This window comes from Myotis myotis, unplaced genomic scaffold, assembly GCF_014108235.1.
Source record: "Myotis myotis isolate mMyoMyo1 unplaced genomic scaffold, mMyoMyo1.p scaffold_m19_p_4, whole genome shotgun sequence".
Taxonomy (NCBI): Eukaryota; Metazoa; Chordata; class Mammalia; order Chiroptera; family Vespertilionidae; genus Myotis; species Myotis myotis.
This window is the reverse complement of record NW_023416346.1, coordinates 54446109-54461508: the sequence shown is the minus strand read 5'-3', so window position 1 is coordinate 54461508 and position 15400 is coordinate 54446109. Positions and strand designations below refer to the sequence as shown.

General features: G+C 41.3%; 1 protein-coding gene across 5 annotated transcripts in view; it reads right to left on the bottom strand.

Annotated features, from left to right (window-relative positions):
* The window catches only part of MORC4 (MORC family CW-type zinc finger 4), a 79680-nt gene extending 65930 nt beyond the window's left edge, over window positions 1-13750 (bottom strand). For 4 of the 5 annotated variants that reach the window (XM_036304791.1, XM_036304793.1, XM_036304796.1 and 1 more), the window contains exons 1-3: window positions 13355-13750; window positions 13164-13236; window positions 344-476 (exon numbers count right to left, since the gene is read on the bottom strand). In XM_036304791.1, the coding sequence (XP_036160684.1) occupies window positions 344-476; window positions 13164-13236; window positions 13355-13456 (308 nt within the window). In that variant the 5' untranslated portion in view covers window positions 13457-13750. The remainder of the gene's footprint in view (window positions 1-343; window positions 477-13163; window positions 13237-13354) is intronic. The other variant, XM_036304795.1, reaches the window with a different exon arrangement.
* Between the last annotated feature and the right edge of the window lie 1650 nt (window positions 13751-15400).

The following is a 15400-nucleotide window of genomic DNA, read 5'->3' as shown; positions in this document are numbered from 1 at the left end:
CTGTGGGAGTACACTGACCACCAGGAGGCAACTCCTGCATTGAGCATCTGTACCTTGGTGGTCAGTGCGTATCATAGCATCCGGTCATTCTGCTGTTTGGTCCATTTGCATATTAGGGTCTTATTATATAGGATTGCTTAATTGTTTGAATTGCTAGTTAGACTGTATGTTCTGTGAAGGCAAAAACAGTATCTATTTCATAACCAGTGCCCTGGCACATAATAAATGCTCAATAAATATTTGTTAAATGAATAAAGGGAAAGTAAAATATTAAAGAAAATTATTAAGCCTTAACTATAGTTCATGAACACAAAACAAGAGACAAAGAATGAAACATTTTTACCTGAGCATTCGGTGTAATTTATGAGGCGTCATTCCACATCCATCATCAGTAAAGGTCAAACAAGATTTATTCTTGACCTCCTCAACATCTATAAAGACCGTCCTGGCAGATACATCTGGATCTACAGCATTATCTGTAAAAGGTAGAAATCTGTAATATTAGATCGCTTTTTCTAATATTCTAATAAAATCTCTAGTTCAGTGCCCCTAAGACATAGAACATGTTCTTTATTCCCTTCATGTGGATGTCCCAGAAGGTGAGCAGGAAGTAGTAATGGTAGTGCACATACTAGGTTATAGGAAACAATAGGTATGATAGCAGATGGAATTATAAGCTGATTTTTCTTTCATATAATGTCTGATCTGTGATCTGCTTTTCTTCCTTTAATCTTCAGAGTCTGTGGGAAAAATAAATCTTCTTATATAAAAAGCATTTTGCTCTGTTTCATCACATTACTTCTTGTCTTTTAGCCACTTTGCTGCTCACGAACACACATAGTAAAGGATGGTTGTAGAGAAGAACTAAATCACAATTTTGGTACTAATAGATGTGTATTGTACACATTACAGTTTATTGTGACAATCTTATTTTCTACTTTTTTACATAAATTCCTCTGCTAAAGAACACAGATATAATCATCACCCATGTTTATAGCCTAAGAGGCATTGAAAGAGTTAGATGTTAAAATCAAAACATTTAATTGCCTGCCTAGATCCCAGTGATAGAAACAAGCTTGCTTAGGGAGAAACAGTGATTCTGCTTAGATATTCTGTAATAGTCTTAAAGGTGAGGCTTCCCAATCCTCATTAAATAGAGAACATAGAATTAAAGTAGAAAAAATAAAGTTTCATAATTCCTCCTGAGTTAGGTCTTCATAACAGGTTAATTATTTAAAAGTCCAAAGACATCAAATATAGACACAATCTTACATCCGCATCATGTTCACAACACCAGGAGTTGCCTTTGTCTAGTGGCCACATCTTTTTTGCCAGAGAAGCCAGTTTACATAATTGTCAGTCACAGACACATGTGGTGCAACTAACTGTCTCAAAATTTACTGGCCCAAGTGGGAGGGCAGTTTGTGCAATCTGTTGGATAGGTTTCTTAAGCACTCCTGTCTCTACTAGCTCTTTAATCAAGACTGAGACCTTCCCTTCCACCATTTGCCTTTTCTCTGGCATCCTATACTGCTTTACTAATAGCACATGGCTGGGCTGAGAGATCCAGTCGGAGGCTGGCTGTATAGTGGTCCCACCATTTGAATACCACTATTCAAATTGTGACATTTCTCCACTGTGAACATCTCTTACAAGCAAGAGAAGTATTACACATATTAAAAATATTAATTTTTACAATACAGTTAACAGTATCAGTTATAACCACTTCGATGTGTGGAATGTCCATCAGATAAAACAAGACATTAATTTTAAGGGCCACAATGATGTTCCCAGAACCAGTGATAAAACTGTTACTGCCGAAACCGGTTTGGCTCAGTGGATAGAAAGTCGGCCTGCGGACTGAGAGGCCCCGGGTTCGATTCTGGTCAAGGGCATGTACCTGGGTTGCAGGCACATCCCCGGTGGGGGATGTGCAGGAGGCAGCTGATCGATGTTTCTCTCTCATCGATGTTTCTAACTCTCTCTGTCTCTCTCCCTTCCTCTCTGTGAAAAATCAATAAAAATATATATATTAAAAAAAAAAACTGTTACTGACTGTAACCTGAAAAAGTCATAACCAATAGTCCTAAATGGGTAGGTCTGATGGAGTCAATCTTTAAGGACTAGGTAAGCCCAAAACTCTGTGTCATGTTGCAGACCAATTGGGCCAACTTTTGACAGGAATTATGAGTTTGATATGCAAGAGTGGCTTTATCAGAAATACAAGTTTTACTTTGTAACAGAGGGAACTAATTTTTTTCTTTAACTGACAGAAGGATCCAGCATTTTGAAGCTGCCAACATTGTTTCAAGAAACTATTTGGCAAACAGGCCTTGAATTGTTTTAGGACCTATCAGTCACTCCTGCTGGCAGAAAGCCACGGCCATTAAGAATGATACCTTTAACTTGTCAACCAACAGGACATCATGTCTACTTTGAAAACTTTGCACATAGAGAACTTTTTTCTAACACTTCATAAGCAAACATTCACAGTTCAAAAATGTAACACATATCAATTCCAATTCTGTATTCATACAGCAGTGCATTCACTGTATCGGCTTGCAAGCCTCTCATAAAATCACTTTTACTTTTTCCCCCCTTAATGCAAATGTTGCCCAAACTTTAGTAGGTTCTCTTTTACAGGAACACACCAAAGAGTTCTAATAAGGCACTTCAGGAGTTACAAGGTAGTTGCCAGGAGCAGCTAGATATTTTATCTCCTTGGCTGAAAGCTGGTAGAGTGCAGGGGGGAGGGGGCATGCAAGAGCCCAGGATCAGCTGGAGCTGCAGGAAAGAAATCAGTGAGGCAGTCACAGCAGTAAATTCAGCTTTGCACTTACTTTTGGTTTTAAGTGGCCTTTCATTTAGCCTTAACAAATAAAATTAAAATAATAACAAGATCAGCCTTAACAAATGAACTTATAATAATAAACCACCAATATGGTGGCTGATTTCAATCCTATCTCTTGCTGCTTAACCTTCCAAAAGTGTATGCTGCCAGATGTACTTTTTCCCATGGCCCAACCCACCCAGTCTTATGAACAGGTAGGACAATGAGAGAATTTCTACTCCTCTGCCCTTACCCACTACTAGCAGATCCCGAGATGTCTTTATCCCTTAACCTGGCCCACACAATCACATGTACTACCAGATCCTAAGGAGTCTTATCTCTGCTAACCTGGTCAGTGCTACCCTTAGTGGGTAGCACTCTACCTCTGCTCACCTACCACCTAGTCAAGAGCATAAAACACCAGATTGCAGGCAACCTATTTCATCCCCTAACCTGGTCCATCTGATCCCTGATCTTCTAAAAAAAAAAAAAGCACTGTCATCAGAACCTGGAAGACAATGAGAAATTGTCCTATGACAACCTCCCTGGAGAGACAGGCTGGAGAGTGGGGATATGGCTTTTTTATTTAATTGAATGTATTTGGGTGACATTGGTTAATAAAATTACATATACTTAGGTTTACAATTCTATAATACATCATCTACATATTGTACTGTGTGTTCACCACCCCATGTCAAGACTTCTTTCACCTCCATTTATCCCTCCTGGGGAGATGCCTTTGAGGTAGTGCTTCATGAGTCTCCCAACCTCTCCTGTCCCAGAAGGATGGCCTATGTGGATTCCTGCAAGTTTACAGGTACCTACAGACATCCTGCAAGTATCTAAAACTATTCGTATCTAAAATTAAGGTCACCCTCTTCTGACACAAGCTATTCTTCTTCCTGTTTCACACACACACACACACACACACACACACACACACACACACACACAGTGTCAGCATTCAAATGACCACAAGTTTGATATTCGAGTCATTTTTATTCCCTCTCATCTGGATTATTGTGAAAACCTCCTCACCAGAGTTTTAAAGCCAAGTCTTTATACACTGCTGCAAGATTAACTTTCCTGAAGCACAGCTCTGATCCTGACATTGCCCTGCTCAGTAAACTTCAGACTAGCCTGGCTGGTGTAGCTCAGTGGTTGAGCATGGATCTATGAACCAGGAGATCATGGTTTGATTCCAAGTCAGGGCATATGCCCGGGTTGCTGTCTCAATCCCCAGTAGGGGCGTGCAGGAGGCAGCTTATCCATGATTCTCTCTCATTGATGTTTCTCTCTCTCTTTCCCTCTCTCTCTTTAAAGTCAATAAAAGCCATATTTAAAAACAAAAAACTTCAGACTAAAGTTTCAAGCCTCCCAATCACATCCTGGTCCCAGTGGGCCTTTTTTAAAAAATATATTTTTTTATTTATTATAGAGAGGAAGGAAGAGGGAGATGGAAACATCAATGATGAGAGAGAATCATTGGTTGGCTGCCTCTTGTACATACCCCCCACCAGGGATCTAGCCCACAACCCCAGGCATGTTCCCTTGACTGGAATCAAACCCAGGATTCTTTAGTCCACAGGCCAACGCTCTAGCTACTGAACCAAACCAGCTAGGACCCAGTGGGTCTTTTTAACTTCATTCTTTATTTGGTACTTGGAGTAAAAAAGACCTGTGTTTGAGTCCTGGATTTGCCACCTACTAGACATGTAACCTTGGAAAAGTCAATGAAATGCTCTGAGCCTCTGTATCCTTATCTGCAGGATGAGAATAATAATAATAATAATAATAATAATAATACCATTTAGAAGATGGCGGCTGGCAGGACAGAGGTGAGGGATAGGAAGTGAGTGAGTGAGGGGATGAAAGGAGAGTGTGTGGATGTGTGTGGTGTGCGTGTGAGTGAGTGAGGGACAGTTAAATCCGGCAGGAGCAGCAGAGGCTGGCAGACCAGGCTCTCTTGGACAGGGAAAGATTACCACTGTTGAAGGCACTCCCTGGACTGCGGGACTCAGGCACGGAACCCACGCCATCTTTAAGGGGAGAGTGGCCTCTTCTAGGAACTCATCAGCACCACCACCCAGACAGGCCTTGGACACTGCCCGTGACCCAGCAGCTACTCCAGCCAAAATCCTGCTGCCCCACCCACAGACCCGCAGACCCTGGGATCTCCACCTCCAAAGGTGCACAGCTCCTGCAGCAGTAAGTGCAACTTCCTCCCTCCCCAGCAGCAGAACTCCGGACTCCACATTCGCGCGTTTCCAACATTCACGCGTTTTCAGTGTGCAGACTTCCAGGGCACACTACTCCATAGGCAGCTCTTGGATGCCACTGTGAACCCCTGCTGGGTGTGATTTTGAACAGACAAGGGCGCACTGCCCGCAGTAGAAGTTCTAAATTCCCTCTTCCTGAATAACTGCCCACAGACAACCCAGCTGCCCATCTTTAGCGCCAGGGCCCCTCAGAGTGCCTCAGAGCTCTGCGCTGGCAAACTCACCACCATAGTCGCGCATTTCCAACAAGCAGGTACCCAGAGCCCATCTAGCCACAGGGCGCCCCTGGGAGCTGCTGTGAACCCCTGCTAGGTGCGATCTTGGACAAACAAGGACGCACTCCCCACCAGCAGTAGAAATTCTGAATTCACTCACCCTGGATACCTGCCCACAGAAGCCTCAATTATATGGCTTCAGTGCCAGGGCCCTTCAGATTGCTTCAGTACACCACACTGGCAAATACACCATTGGTGCCCCAGTGAGCCGCCACTGGGAGCACGTGCCTATCCACCACAGGTGCAGCAGCAAAAACTGAGTCTGCCCACCCCATAGCTATAGAACTCTGGACACTACAGTTGCACGCTCTTCCAGTGCCACTGTGAGTCCCTGCTGGGCATGCGCGACTTCAACCAAGGGCACAAGACAGCAAAAATTGGGACACCTCCCTCCACAGCTGCTGCTGACTTCTAGACACTGCAGTTGCGCATTTCCAGCTCACAGGCCTACATCAAGACAACCCAAATAGCTCAAGTAGGGAGCTATGCTAGATTACCAAGCCCAGGAGACCTGAGAGGTCACACCAGTAGCACCATACCCTAAAGAACCTGGGTAGCAAAGCAATTTGATCTACAATTAAAACATTACAGCAAAACATGGGAAGACAAAAAAGCAATCCCCAAGGAAAGAAAAACTTCACCAGAAAGGGAGTTAAATGAAACTAGGCTAGCAACATATCAGAGAAAGAATTCAGAGTAATGGTTATAAGGATGCTAAAACGGCTGGATGACAAATACACACAACTCAATGAGAATTATAAGGAGCTGAATGAGAATGTCACCAACATGAAAAGGAACCAAGAGGAGATGAAGAATGACATAGTTGCAATAAAGAACACAATGGAAGGCTTAAACAGTAGACTACAAGAGGCTGAGGACTGCATCAGCGAATTAGAAGACAAGGTAGGAAAAAACACACAAACACAGCAGCAACTGGAAAGAATATTTAAAAAGCAAGAGGAGAGCCTAAGGGAGCTTTGGAACAACACAAAATGAAACAATATTTGCATAATAGGGGTACCAGAAGGAGAGGAAGAGAAGCAAGGAACAGAAAACCTGTTTGAAGAAATAATGACAGAAAACTTCCCTGATATTGGCAAGAAAAAAACTATGCAAGTCCAAGAAGCACATAGAGTCCCAGACAAGATGAACCCCAAAAGACCAACACCTAGACACACCATAATTAAAAGGCAAACACCAACGACAAAGTAAGAATCATAAAGGCTGCCAGAGAGAGACAGAAAGTTACTTACAAGGGATCTCCTATTAGAATATCAACTGATTTTTCAACAGAAACACACCAGGCCAGAAGAGAATGAAATATACAAAATGATGCAAAGAAAGGGACTGAACCCAAGAATACTATACCCAGCAAGGCTATCATTCAAAATTGAAGGTGGAATCAGGATTTTCACAGACAAAAAAGGGCTAAGAGAGTTTATTATTACCAAGCCAGCAATGCAAGAAATGCTAAAGGGACTGCTGTAAAAAGAAGAAACAAAAAGGCAAGAAGAAACACAAACATTAAGACTAAAAATGACAACAAACAAGTACTTATCAATAATAACATTAAATGTAAATGGATTAAATGCACCAATCAAAAGATATAGGGTAGCTGAATGGATAAGAAAACATGACCCATATATTTGCTCTCTACAAGAGACCCACCTCAGAACAAAGGATTCACACAGACTGAGAGTGAAGGACTGGAAAAAAATTCTTCAGGCAAATGGAAATAACAAAAAAGCTGGGGTTGCAATACTTATATCTGATAAAATAGACCTCAAAGTAAAGGCCATAACAAGAGATAAGGAAGGCCACTACATAATGCTAAAGGGAGCAATTTAACAAGAAGATATAACTCTGGTAAACATATATGCACCCAATACAGGAGCACCCAAATACATAAAACAACTTCTGGAAGATATCAAGGGAGAGATCGATAGCAACACAGTTATAGTAGGGTACTTTAATACCTGACTGACACCACTGGATAAATCCTCTAAACAAAAAATCAGCAAAGAAACAGCAATCCTAAATGACTCACTAGATCAAATGGACTTAATTGACATCTTCAAAATATTTCACCCCAAAGCTACAGAATATACATTCTTCTCCAGTGCACATGGGACATTTTCAAAGATAGACCACATATTAGGACACGGGCAAAGATTCTTCAAATTCAAAAGGATAGAAATCATAACAACCATCTTCTCAGATCACAATGGCATAAAACTAGAAATCAACTACAATAAAACAATGAAAAAAAATTAAACACTTGGAGGCTAAATAGCATGCTATTAAACAATGATTGGGTTACCAAAGAGATCAAAGAAGAAATGAAAAGCATCCTGGAAACAAATGAGAATGAAAACACAACAATCCAAAATCTATGGGACACAATGAAAGCAGTCCTGAGGGGGAAATTCATAGCTCTAAAGGCCAACCTCAAAAAACAAGAAAAACTGGTAATAAATTATCTAACCTTACAAATTAAAGAATTAGAAAGAGAGCAACAAGAAAAGCCCACAGTATCCAGAAGGAAGGAAATAATAAAGATCAGAGCGGAGATAAACGACATAGAGACCAAAACAAAAACAAAAAACAAAAATCAATGAAATCAAGAGCTGGTTCTTTGAAAGGATAAAAAAAAAAAAAAATCAATGAAATCAAGAGCTGGTTCTTTGAAAGGATGAACCTCTTGCCAGGCTCACCAAGAAACAAAGAGAGAGGACCCAAATAAACAAAATCAGAAATGAAAGAGGTGAAGTAACAACTGATCCTACTGATATACAAAGGATTGTCAAAAAATACTACGAAAAACTCTACTCCAAAAAACTGGACAACCTCGACGAAATGGACACATTCCTAGAAAAATACAAGCTTCCAAAACTCAATCAGAAAGAATAAAAAAAATTGAATAGGCAGATAACTACTGATGAAATTGAAACAGTAATCAAAAAGCTTCCAGCAAACAAAAGCCCTGGACCAGATGACTTCAAAGGGGAGTTTTACCGAACATTCAGGAAGAACTAAAACCAATCCTTCTCAGACTACTACAAAAAATTCAAGAGGTAGGCACACTTCCAAGATCTTTCTATGAAGCCAGCATTACGCTAATCCCAAAACCAGATAAAGACACCACAAAGAAAGAGAGTTACAGGCCAATATCCCTGATGAACACAGATGCTAAAATCCTCAACAAGATTCTAGCAAACCGGATCCAGCATTACATTAGAAAAATGATACACCATGACCAAGTGGGATTTATTCTGGAGATGTAAGGCTGGTACAATATCCACAAATCAATAAACGTGATACATCACATAAACAAGTTGAGAGACAAAAATCACATAACCATACCAATAGATGCAGAAAAGGCATTTGACAAAGTCCAGCACCCTTTTCTGATAAAAACGCCCAGCAAAATGGGAATAGAAGAATCATACCTCAACATAATAAAAGCCATATATGACAAACCTACAGCCAACATCATACTCAATGGGCAAAAACTAAAACCATTTCCCTTAAGAACAGGAACAAGACAGGGATGCCCGCTTTCACCACTCCTGTTCAACATAGTACTAGAAGTACTAGCCATAGCAATCAGACAAGAAGAAGAAATAAAAGGCATCCAAATTGGAAAAGAAGAAGTAAAATTGTCATTATTCGCAGATGACATGATACTATACATACAAAACCCTAAATACTCCATCAAAAAATTATTAGGCTTAATAAATGAATTTGGCAAAGTAGCAGGATACAAAATTAATGCCAAGAAATCTATGGCATTTTTATACACCAATAGTGAACTTACAGAAAGAGAAATTACAAAAACAATCCCATTTACCAATGCACACAAAAAAATTAAGATACTTAGGAATAAACTTAACTAAAGAGGTAAAAGACCTGTACTCAGAAAACTACAAGACGTTGAAAAAAGAGATAGAGGAAGACATAAACAGATAGAAGAACATACCGTGTTCCTGGATTGGTAGAATCAACATCATTAAAATGTCCATACTACCCAAAGCAATCTATAAATTCAATGCACTCCCCATTAAAATACCAACAGCATATTTCACAGATCTAGAAAGAACTCTCCAAAAATTCATCTGGAATAAAAAAATAAATAAATAAAAAACAAAAAGCTGCAGTGATCCTGAGAAAGAAGAACAAAGAAGGAGGGAACTCAATACCAGATATCAAGATGTATTACAGAAGGCATTGGTAGTATAGCGGTGAGCATAGCTGCCTTCCAAGATGTATTGCAAAGCCACTGTTCTCAAAACTGCCTGGTACTGGCACAAGAACAGACATATAGACCAATGGAATAGAATAGAGAACTCAGAAATCAACCCAAACCACTATGCTCAATTAATATATGACAAAGGAGGCAAGAACATACAATGGAGTCAAGACAGTTTCTTCAATAAATGGTGCTGGGAAACTTGGTCAGACACATGCAAAAAAAAAAAAATGAAACTAGACCACCAACTTACACCATACACAAAAATAAACTCAAAATGCATAAAGGACTTAAATGTAAGACAGGAAACCATAAAAATATTAGAGGAATCCACAGGCAGCAAGATCTCAGATACATGCCAAAGCAATATCTTCACCGACACAGCTCCTAGGGCAATGAAACTAAAGGGAAAATAAACAAATGGGACTATATCAAAATAAAAAGCTTCTGCACAGCAAAAGAAACCATTAACAAAACAAGAAAACCCACTGCATGGGAGAACATATTTGCCAATGATATCTCCAGTAAGGCTATAATCTCCAACATTTACAGGGAACTCATGCAACTTAACAAAAGGAAGACAAACAACCCAATGAAAAAAATGGGCAATGGATCTAAATAGACACTTTTTGAAAGAAGACATAAGGAAGGCCAAGAGATATATGAAAACATGCTCAAAGTCACTAATCATCCTAGAGATGCACATCAAAATGACAATGAGGTATCATCTCACACCTGTCAGAATGGCTATCATCAACAAATCAACAAATGACAAATGCTGGTGAGGATGTGGAGAAAAGGAACCCTTGTGCACTGCTGGTGGGAATGCAGACTAGTGCAGCCACTGTGGAGAACAGTATGGAGTTTCCTCAAAAAACTAAAAATGGAACTCCCATTTGACCCAGTGATCTCACTTCTAGGAATATATCCCAAGAAACCAGAAACACCAATCAGAAAGGATATATGCACCCCTATGTTCATAGCAGCACAATTTACAATAGCTAAGATTTGGAATCAGCCTAAGTGCCCATCAGCAGATGAGTGGATTAAAAAACTTTGGCACATCCATGCAATGGAATACTATGCCGCAGTAGAAAGGAAGGAACTCCTACCATTTGCAACAGCATGGATGGAGCTGGAGAGCATTATGCTAAGTGAAATAAGTCAGTCAGAGAAAGATAAATATCACATGATCTCACTTATTTGTGGACTATAATGAACAACATAAACCGATTAACAAAAACAGATCTAGAGACAGAGAAGCATCGATTAGATGCTCAAACCTCAGAGAGAAGGTAGGGGAGGGTGGGGGTAAGGGGAGCGATCAACCAAAGGACTTGTATGCATGCATATAAGCATAAGCAATGGACGCAGACAACAGGGGATGAGGGTGAGGGCAAGACTGGGCGGATGAGGGGACAATGGGGGGATAAAGACACATTTGTAAAACCTTAATCAATAAAAAATTAAAATAATAATAATACCATTTATATCAAAAGATAAAGTTAAAAATATATTTGTGAAAGCTCTTTATAAACTCTCTAAGGACCTAGAGTTTTGACTATTTGTGAACTTCATGTTCTAATTAAACTCAGCTACTCAGTATTTTTCATGCCTTTGTTCAAGCAGTTGTTACTTTTGCCTGGAATGCCCTCCCCTCCCCACACCCATATCCACATGTCCCAATCCTTCAAATCTCAGCTCAAATGTCATGTCTACAAAGCTTCCCCTAACACTCCTCTTCCTGGTAAGCTGGAAGTCATCCCTCTCTCCTCTGAACTCCCACAGCACTTGATGTGTATATATTAACTGATATATCACTTTATTTTATTGGTATACAAAGCATAAAATTTCTGTACATATTTTATCTCTCTTACTAGAAGAGTGAATTTTTGTAGCCACATGGTGGCCTTGCCCACAGTGAGTACTCAATATATTTATTAAACGAATGATTCACTAGAAAATTAATGCACCAGCGGAGAAGAAAACTGTTGAAGGAAAACCTACAATGAAAGTTTTGGATTACCAGTTAACATTTTGCTCTCCCTTTTCCCTATTATTAATATGACCACAAAGAGTTGTGATTTGGATTTAAAATATGTGTTAGTTTTTATGAGTATTTTATTTGTATACATACATTTATGCCTGCATAAATACATGTGCATGTATGTATATAGATAAAATAGTCATAAAAACTGGTATTCATATGGGACAGCTTAGGCCAGGCTTAGGTTAAGTTAATGCTTAAGACAAAAACTGTATGTACACAGAATTACAAATCACCCATAAAGTTCAGTACACAGCAGATACATATGGTTTTACACAGTGTCACTGTGAGCTAGCTGAGCAAAAAACACATTTGTCTCCCATTCCTTACTAAGTAAATTGTTAGTTTTCCCTCTCTTTTTTTCTTTTACTAAGTTACATGCACATAGATCACATTACACTGTGCCAAGTTTCACTCAAGACATGGTGCAAGACTTTAAAAATATAGTCCCTGTTCTCTAGGATTCAAAATATGTCAATGTCACTTTTTTCTCTGCACCTTCTAATGGACAGTCATACATATCGTAAGCATTCTGTTTTATGGTCAAACTAATCATCAAAGTTCCCTGTCACCTTTCCAAATAACTCTCTTGCTGCCCACTGACTTCTTGTCCAAGACAATTCACACTGCATGGCCACAGCAATTGCTTAAGTAGGAATTGGGGCTCATTTGGGGAGCTCTGAAACATTTTCAAGATTTTTTGTGCTACCTTGTCTCATAAACATCTCTCCTCTCTTTAAGTTTTTGAAACATAATGTGCTCTGTATGCTGCTGCATTTTGTCCAGGAATGGTTTTCTTCTTTGCCTTCCACACAGTATTCAGCACAGTACTGCAAAAAGCTGGTGTACTTGGCTTCAAGGGATCAACTGAAAATGCTACAAAAGCAAACATCAGTGGAACAAGAGGTTAAGTGCTCAGTATTCATTCCAGCAGTGTGAGGGCGCTCTTGGACCACGGACCTAGCCCTCCGAAGTCGCAGGGAGCCAAATGCACTCGTGTCATCTCTTAAGAAATGTCCCATCATTCCCAGATTCTTTGGTCCCCAAAGTTAAAGAACTCCGTTTTCCAGACCTTTCCTCATGACCCTACTGGGTGCACTACGATGGCCTTATGCTAGCTTGGCGCCTTTCCTCTGTAGACAGTCCCTGTGAAGCCCAGCTGCCTTGGGGCCCCATCTCCCTTTGATTATTAACTAAGCTATCCTAAAGTGACTGGAACATCAGGAGCCAGAGAAAAAAATCACACAGGAGTCCTAACTCTTCGGAAACACCTTGTTTCCTCGGCTTTATTCGCGAAACACCGTCCCTGTCTAGAGAGCCGTCCTCCTGCTCCTCCGCCCGCGGAGCGGGGACCAGTCCCGACGCCCCCACCCCAGTCTCGGCCCGCCCCGCGCGCGGCTCCACACATTCCTCTCGCGGCCGCGGCACCACGTTGGCACCAGTGCCTTGGGCGATCGCGGCCAGGCCCGCCCTCGCCACTCACCTAGCAGCTCCGCGATGGCACTGAAGGGTCGCGTGTGGCTGCTGGAGTTGCTCTGTAGATAGCGGGGGCTCATCTGGAGGCGAGAGAAGGTCCCGTCCCGCGTGAGGCCTCGGCCCGCCGGGCCCTCCCCGCGCGCCCCCCGCAGCCCCGGGGCCCGCGCGCGCGTCCGCCCCCTCGGGTCCCCGACCTACCGTGCTCAGGCGGATCCCAAATGCCTGCGGGTTGCCGCCTGGCCGGGCCAACCCGCTGCCCGGCGCGCCAGGGCCCACGGGGGCCCCTCGGTACAGGAGCATTTTTTTGGCCGCCACGATACTTGGTTGCTGCTTCTAGACTACTCGCCCGGCCGTCCCAGGCTGGAGCTCACTCACTCGCACTCGCAGCTGGCGGCGGCCGTCCGGGCCGGCCCTCCCTCGCTCCCACCCGCAGCTGGCGGGGGCGGGGCGCGCTCCAGCCACCTGTCCCGGGCGGGAGGGGTGAGGCCGGCAGAGCTGAGCGGTGGCCCCGCCCTGTTAGCACCTCTCGCGACCCACCGACAGCCTGGGCGTCCTCCTGGCCGTACAGAAATATGGCGACCTCCTGACAGCCTCTCCTTGATCCCCGCCCCTAATTAATTCTTGGCGTTTGCCATAGGCCAGACCGCTGAGCGGGAAAGCGCGGGGGGCGGGGAGGGGCGGGTGCGTGGGGAGGGGCTGGAATGGGGCGAGGAAAGGGAGAGGGTGTAGGGATTTCTGGAACAGAGTCCCAGTTAGGCTGCATGACTAACGGGCAGGATAAGACAAGTTTTAGAAGTTCTGAAGACCACAGTTGTGCTATCTGGGGAGATAGCAGACTCGGGAGATGGGAACGCATTCTGACTACTCTGGTTCAAATGTCTCTGGCAGCACCCAGGACTTTCTAGAAGGCAATCGGCAAATCGTCTCCAAATCTTTGCAGGCCCGGGGGTAAGCTGTTTATAAAAGGAGAAATTGGAATGCACTTAAATACCCCAACATAGTGATTGGTTAAGTTACAGAGTGAATATTGATGTGGAAAATATTCATGAGGGAATGAAGAAAACAAGACGTTACAACATACTGTGTAATGTGATATCTTTTTATTTGAAGAACAAGTATTGGAAAAACAAGTATACATACATATGCATGGGTACACATGCACACACACACCCTGAGAAAAACATGAAATGATATATTCCAAGATGATCTCTCCATGTCTGGAATTCTTTTCCTTTTTTCTTGTTTGTACTTTCTAAATTTTATACTATTAAACATATACTGTTTAATTATACAATTTTTTTTTTTTTACTTTTTAAAACAATATAACATTCCCTAGTATGGATGATCATTATTTGATCATTCCTCTATGATAATTCAGGTTGTTTTCAACTTTTTTTTATAATACAAAAAGTGCTGCTTCAGACATCTCCAAGTACAGATTATTAATTTCTGGCACTGTTATTTCTACAAAATATCATATCTAATATCATGTTTACTCTTAATGAATATTTAATACTATACTGGGAGGCGATTTGCCCTCCCAGAAATGGTCAGAACTAGATGGTCCTAATCTGATCTAACCAGCCTCCCCCCCCCCTTTTTTTGCCAATGTTTTGAATAAAAAATCATGTCTCTGTATTGTTTTAATTTGCATTTCCCCAACTACCAGTAAAGCTGAATATCTTCTCAGATGTTTATTGTATATTTGTATTTCTTCTGTAAGTACCTGTTTATATCCTTTGAACATCATCTCCCCCTGCCTTAGGTCCTTTGCACTTGTTCTTTTTTATATCTTTAAAAATTTTAAAGACAGAAAAGTACAAAGAATGATATAGAAAATCCCCAAAAATTTATTACTGAGATTCAAATATTATCAGGACTTTACCCATACCTGCTTTATATATCCTTTTCTTTTTTATTTCTGTAAACATTTTAGAGCAAATCTCAAATATCATATCATTTTACTCTATATACTTTGGTGTCCTCTGAAAATATGCAATTTTCTTAGAAACATAACCACGTGGCCACTTTCACACTAAACAAAGTTCATACCAATTATTTGATGTCCTCTAATATCCAGTCCATATTCTGATTTCCTCAAGCATCTCAAAAAAATTTTTTTACATTTAGTATGTTTACATCATCATCCAAACAAGATGCACACATTGCACTTGGTTATGTCTGCAATCTACTTTAATCTAAACTAGTCTCTTTTTTTCATGCTATTGAGTTCTTGAAGAAACC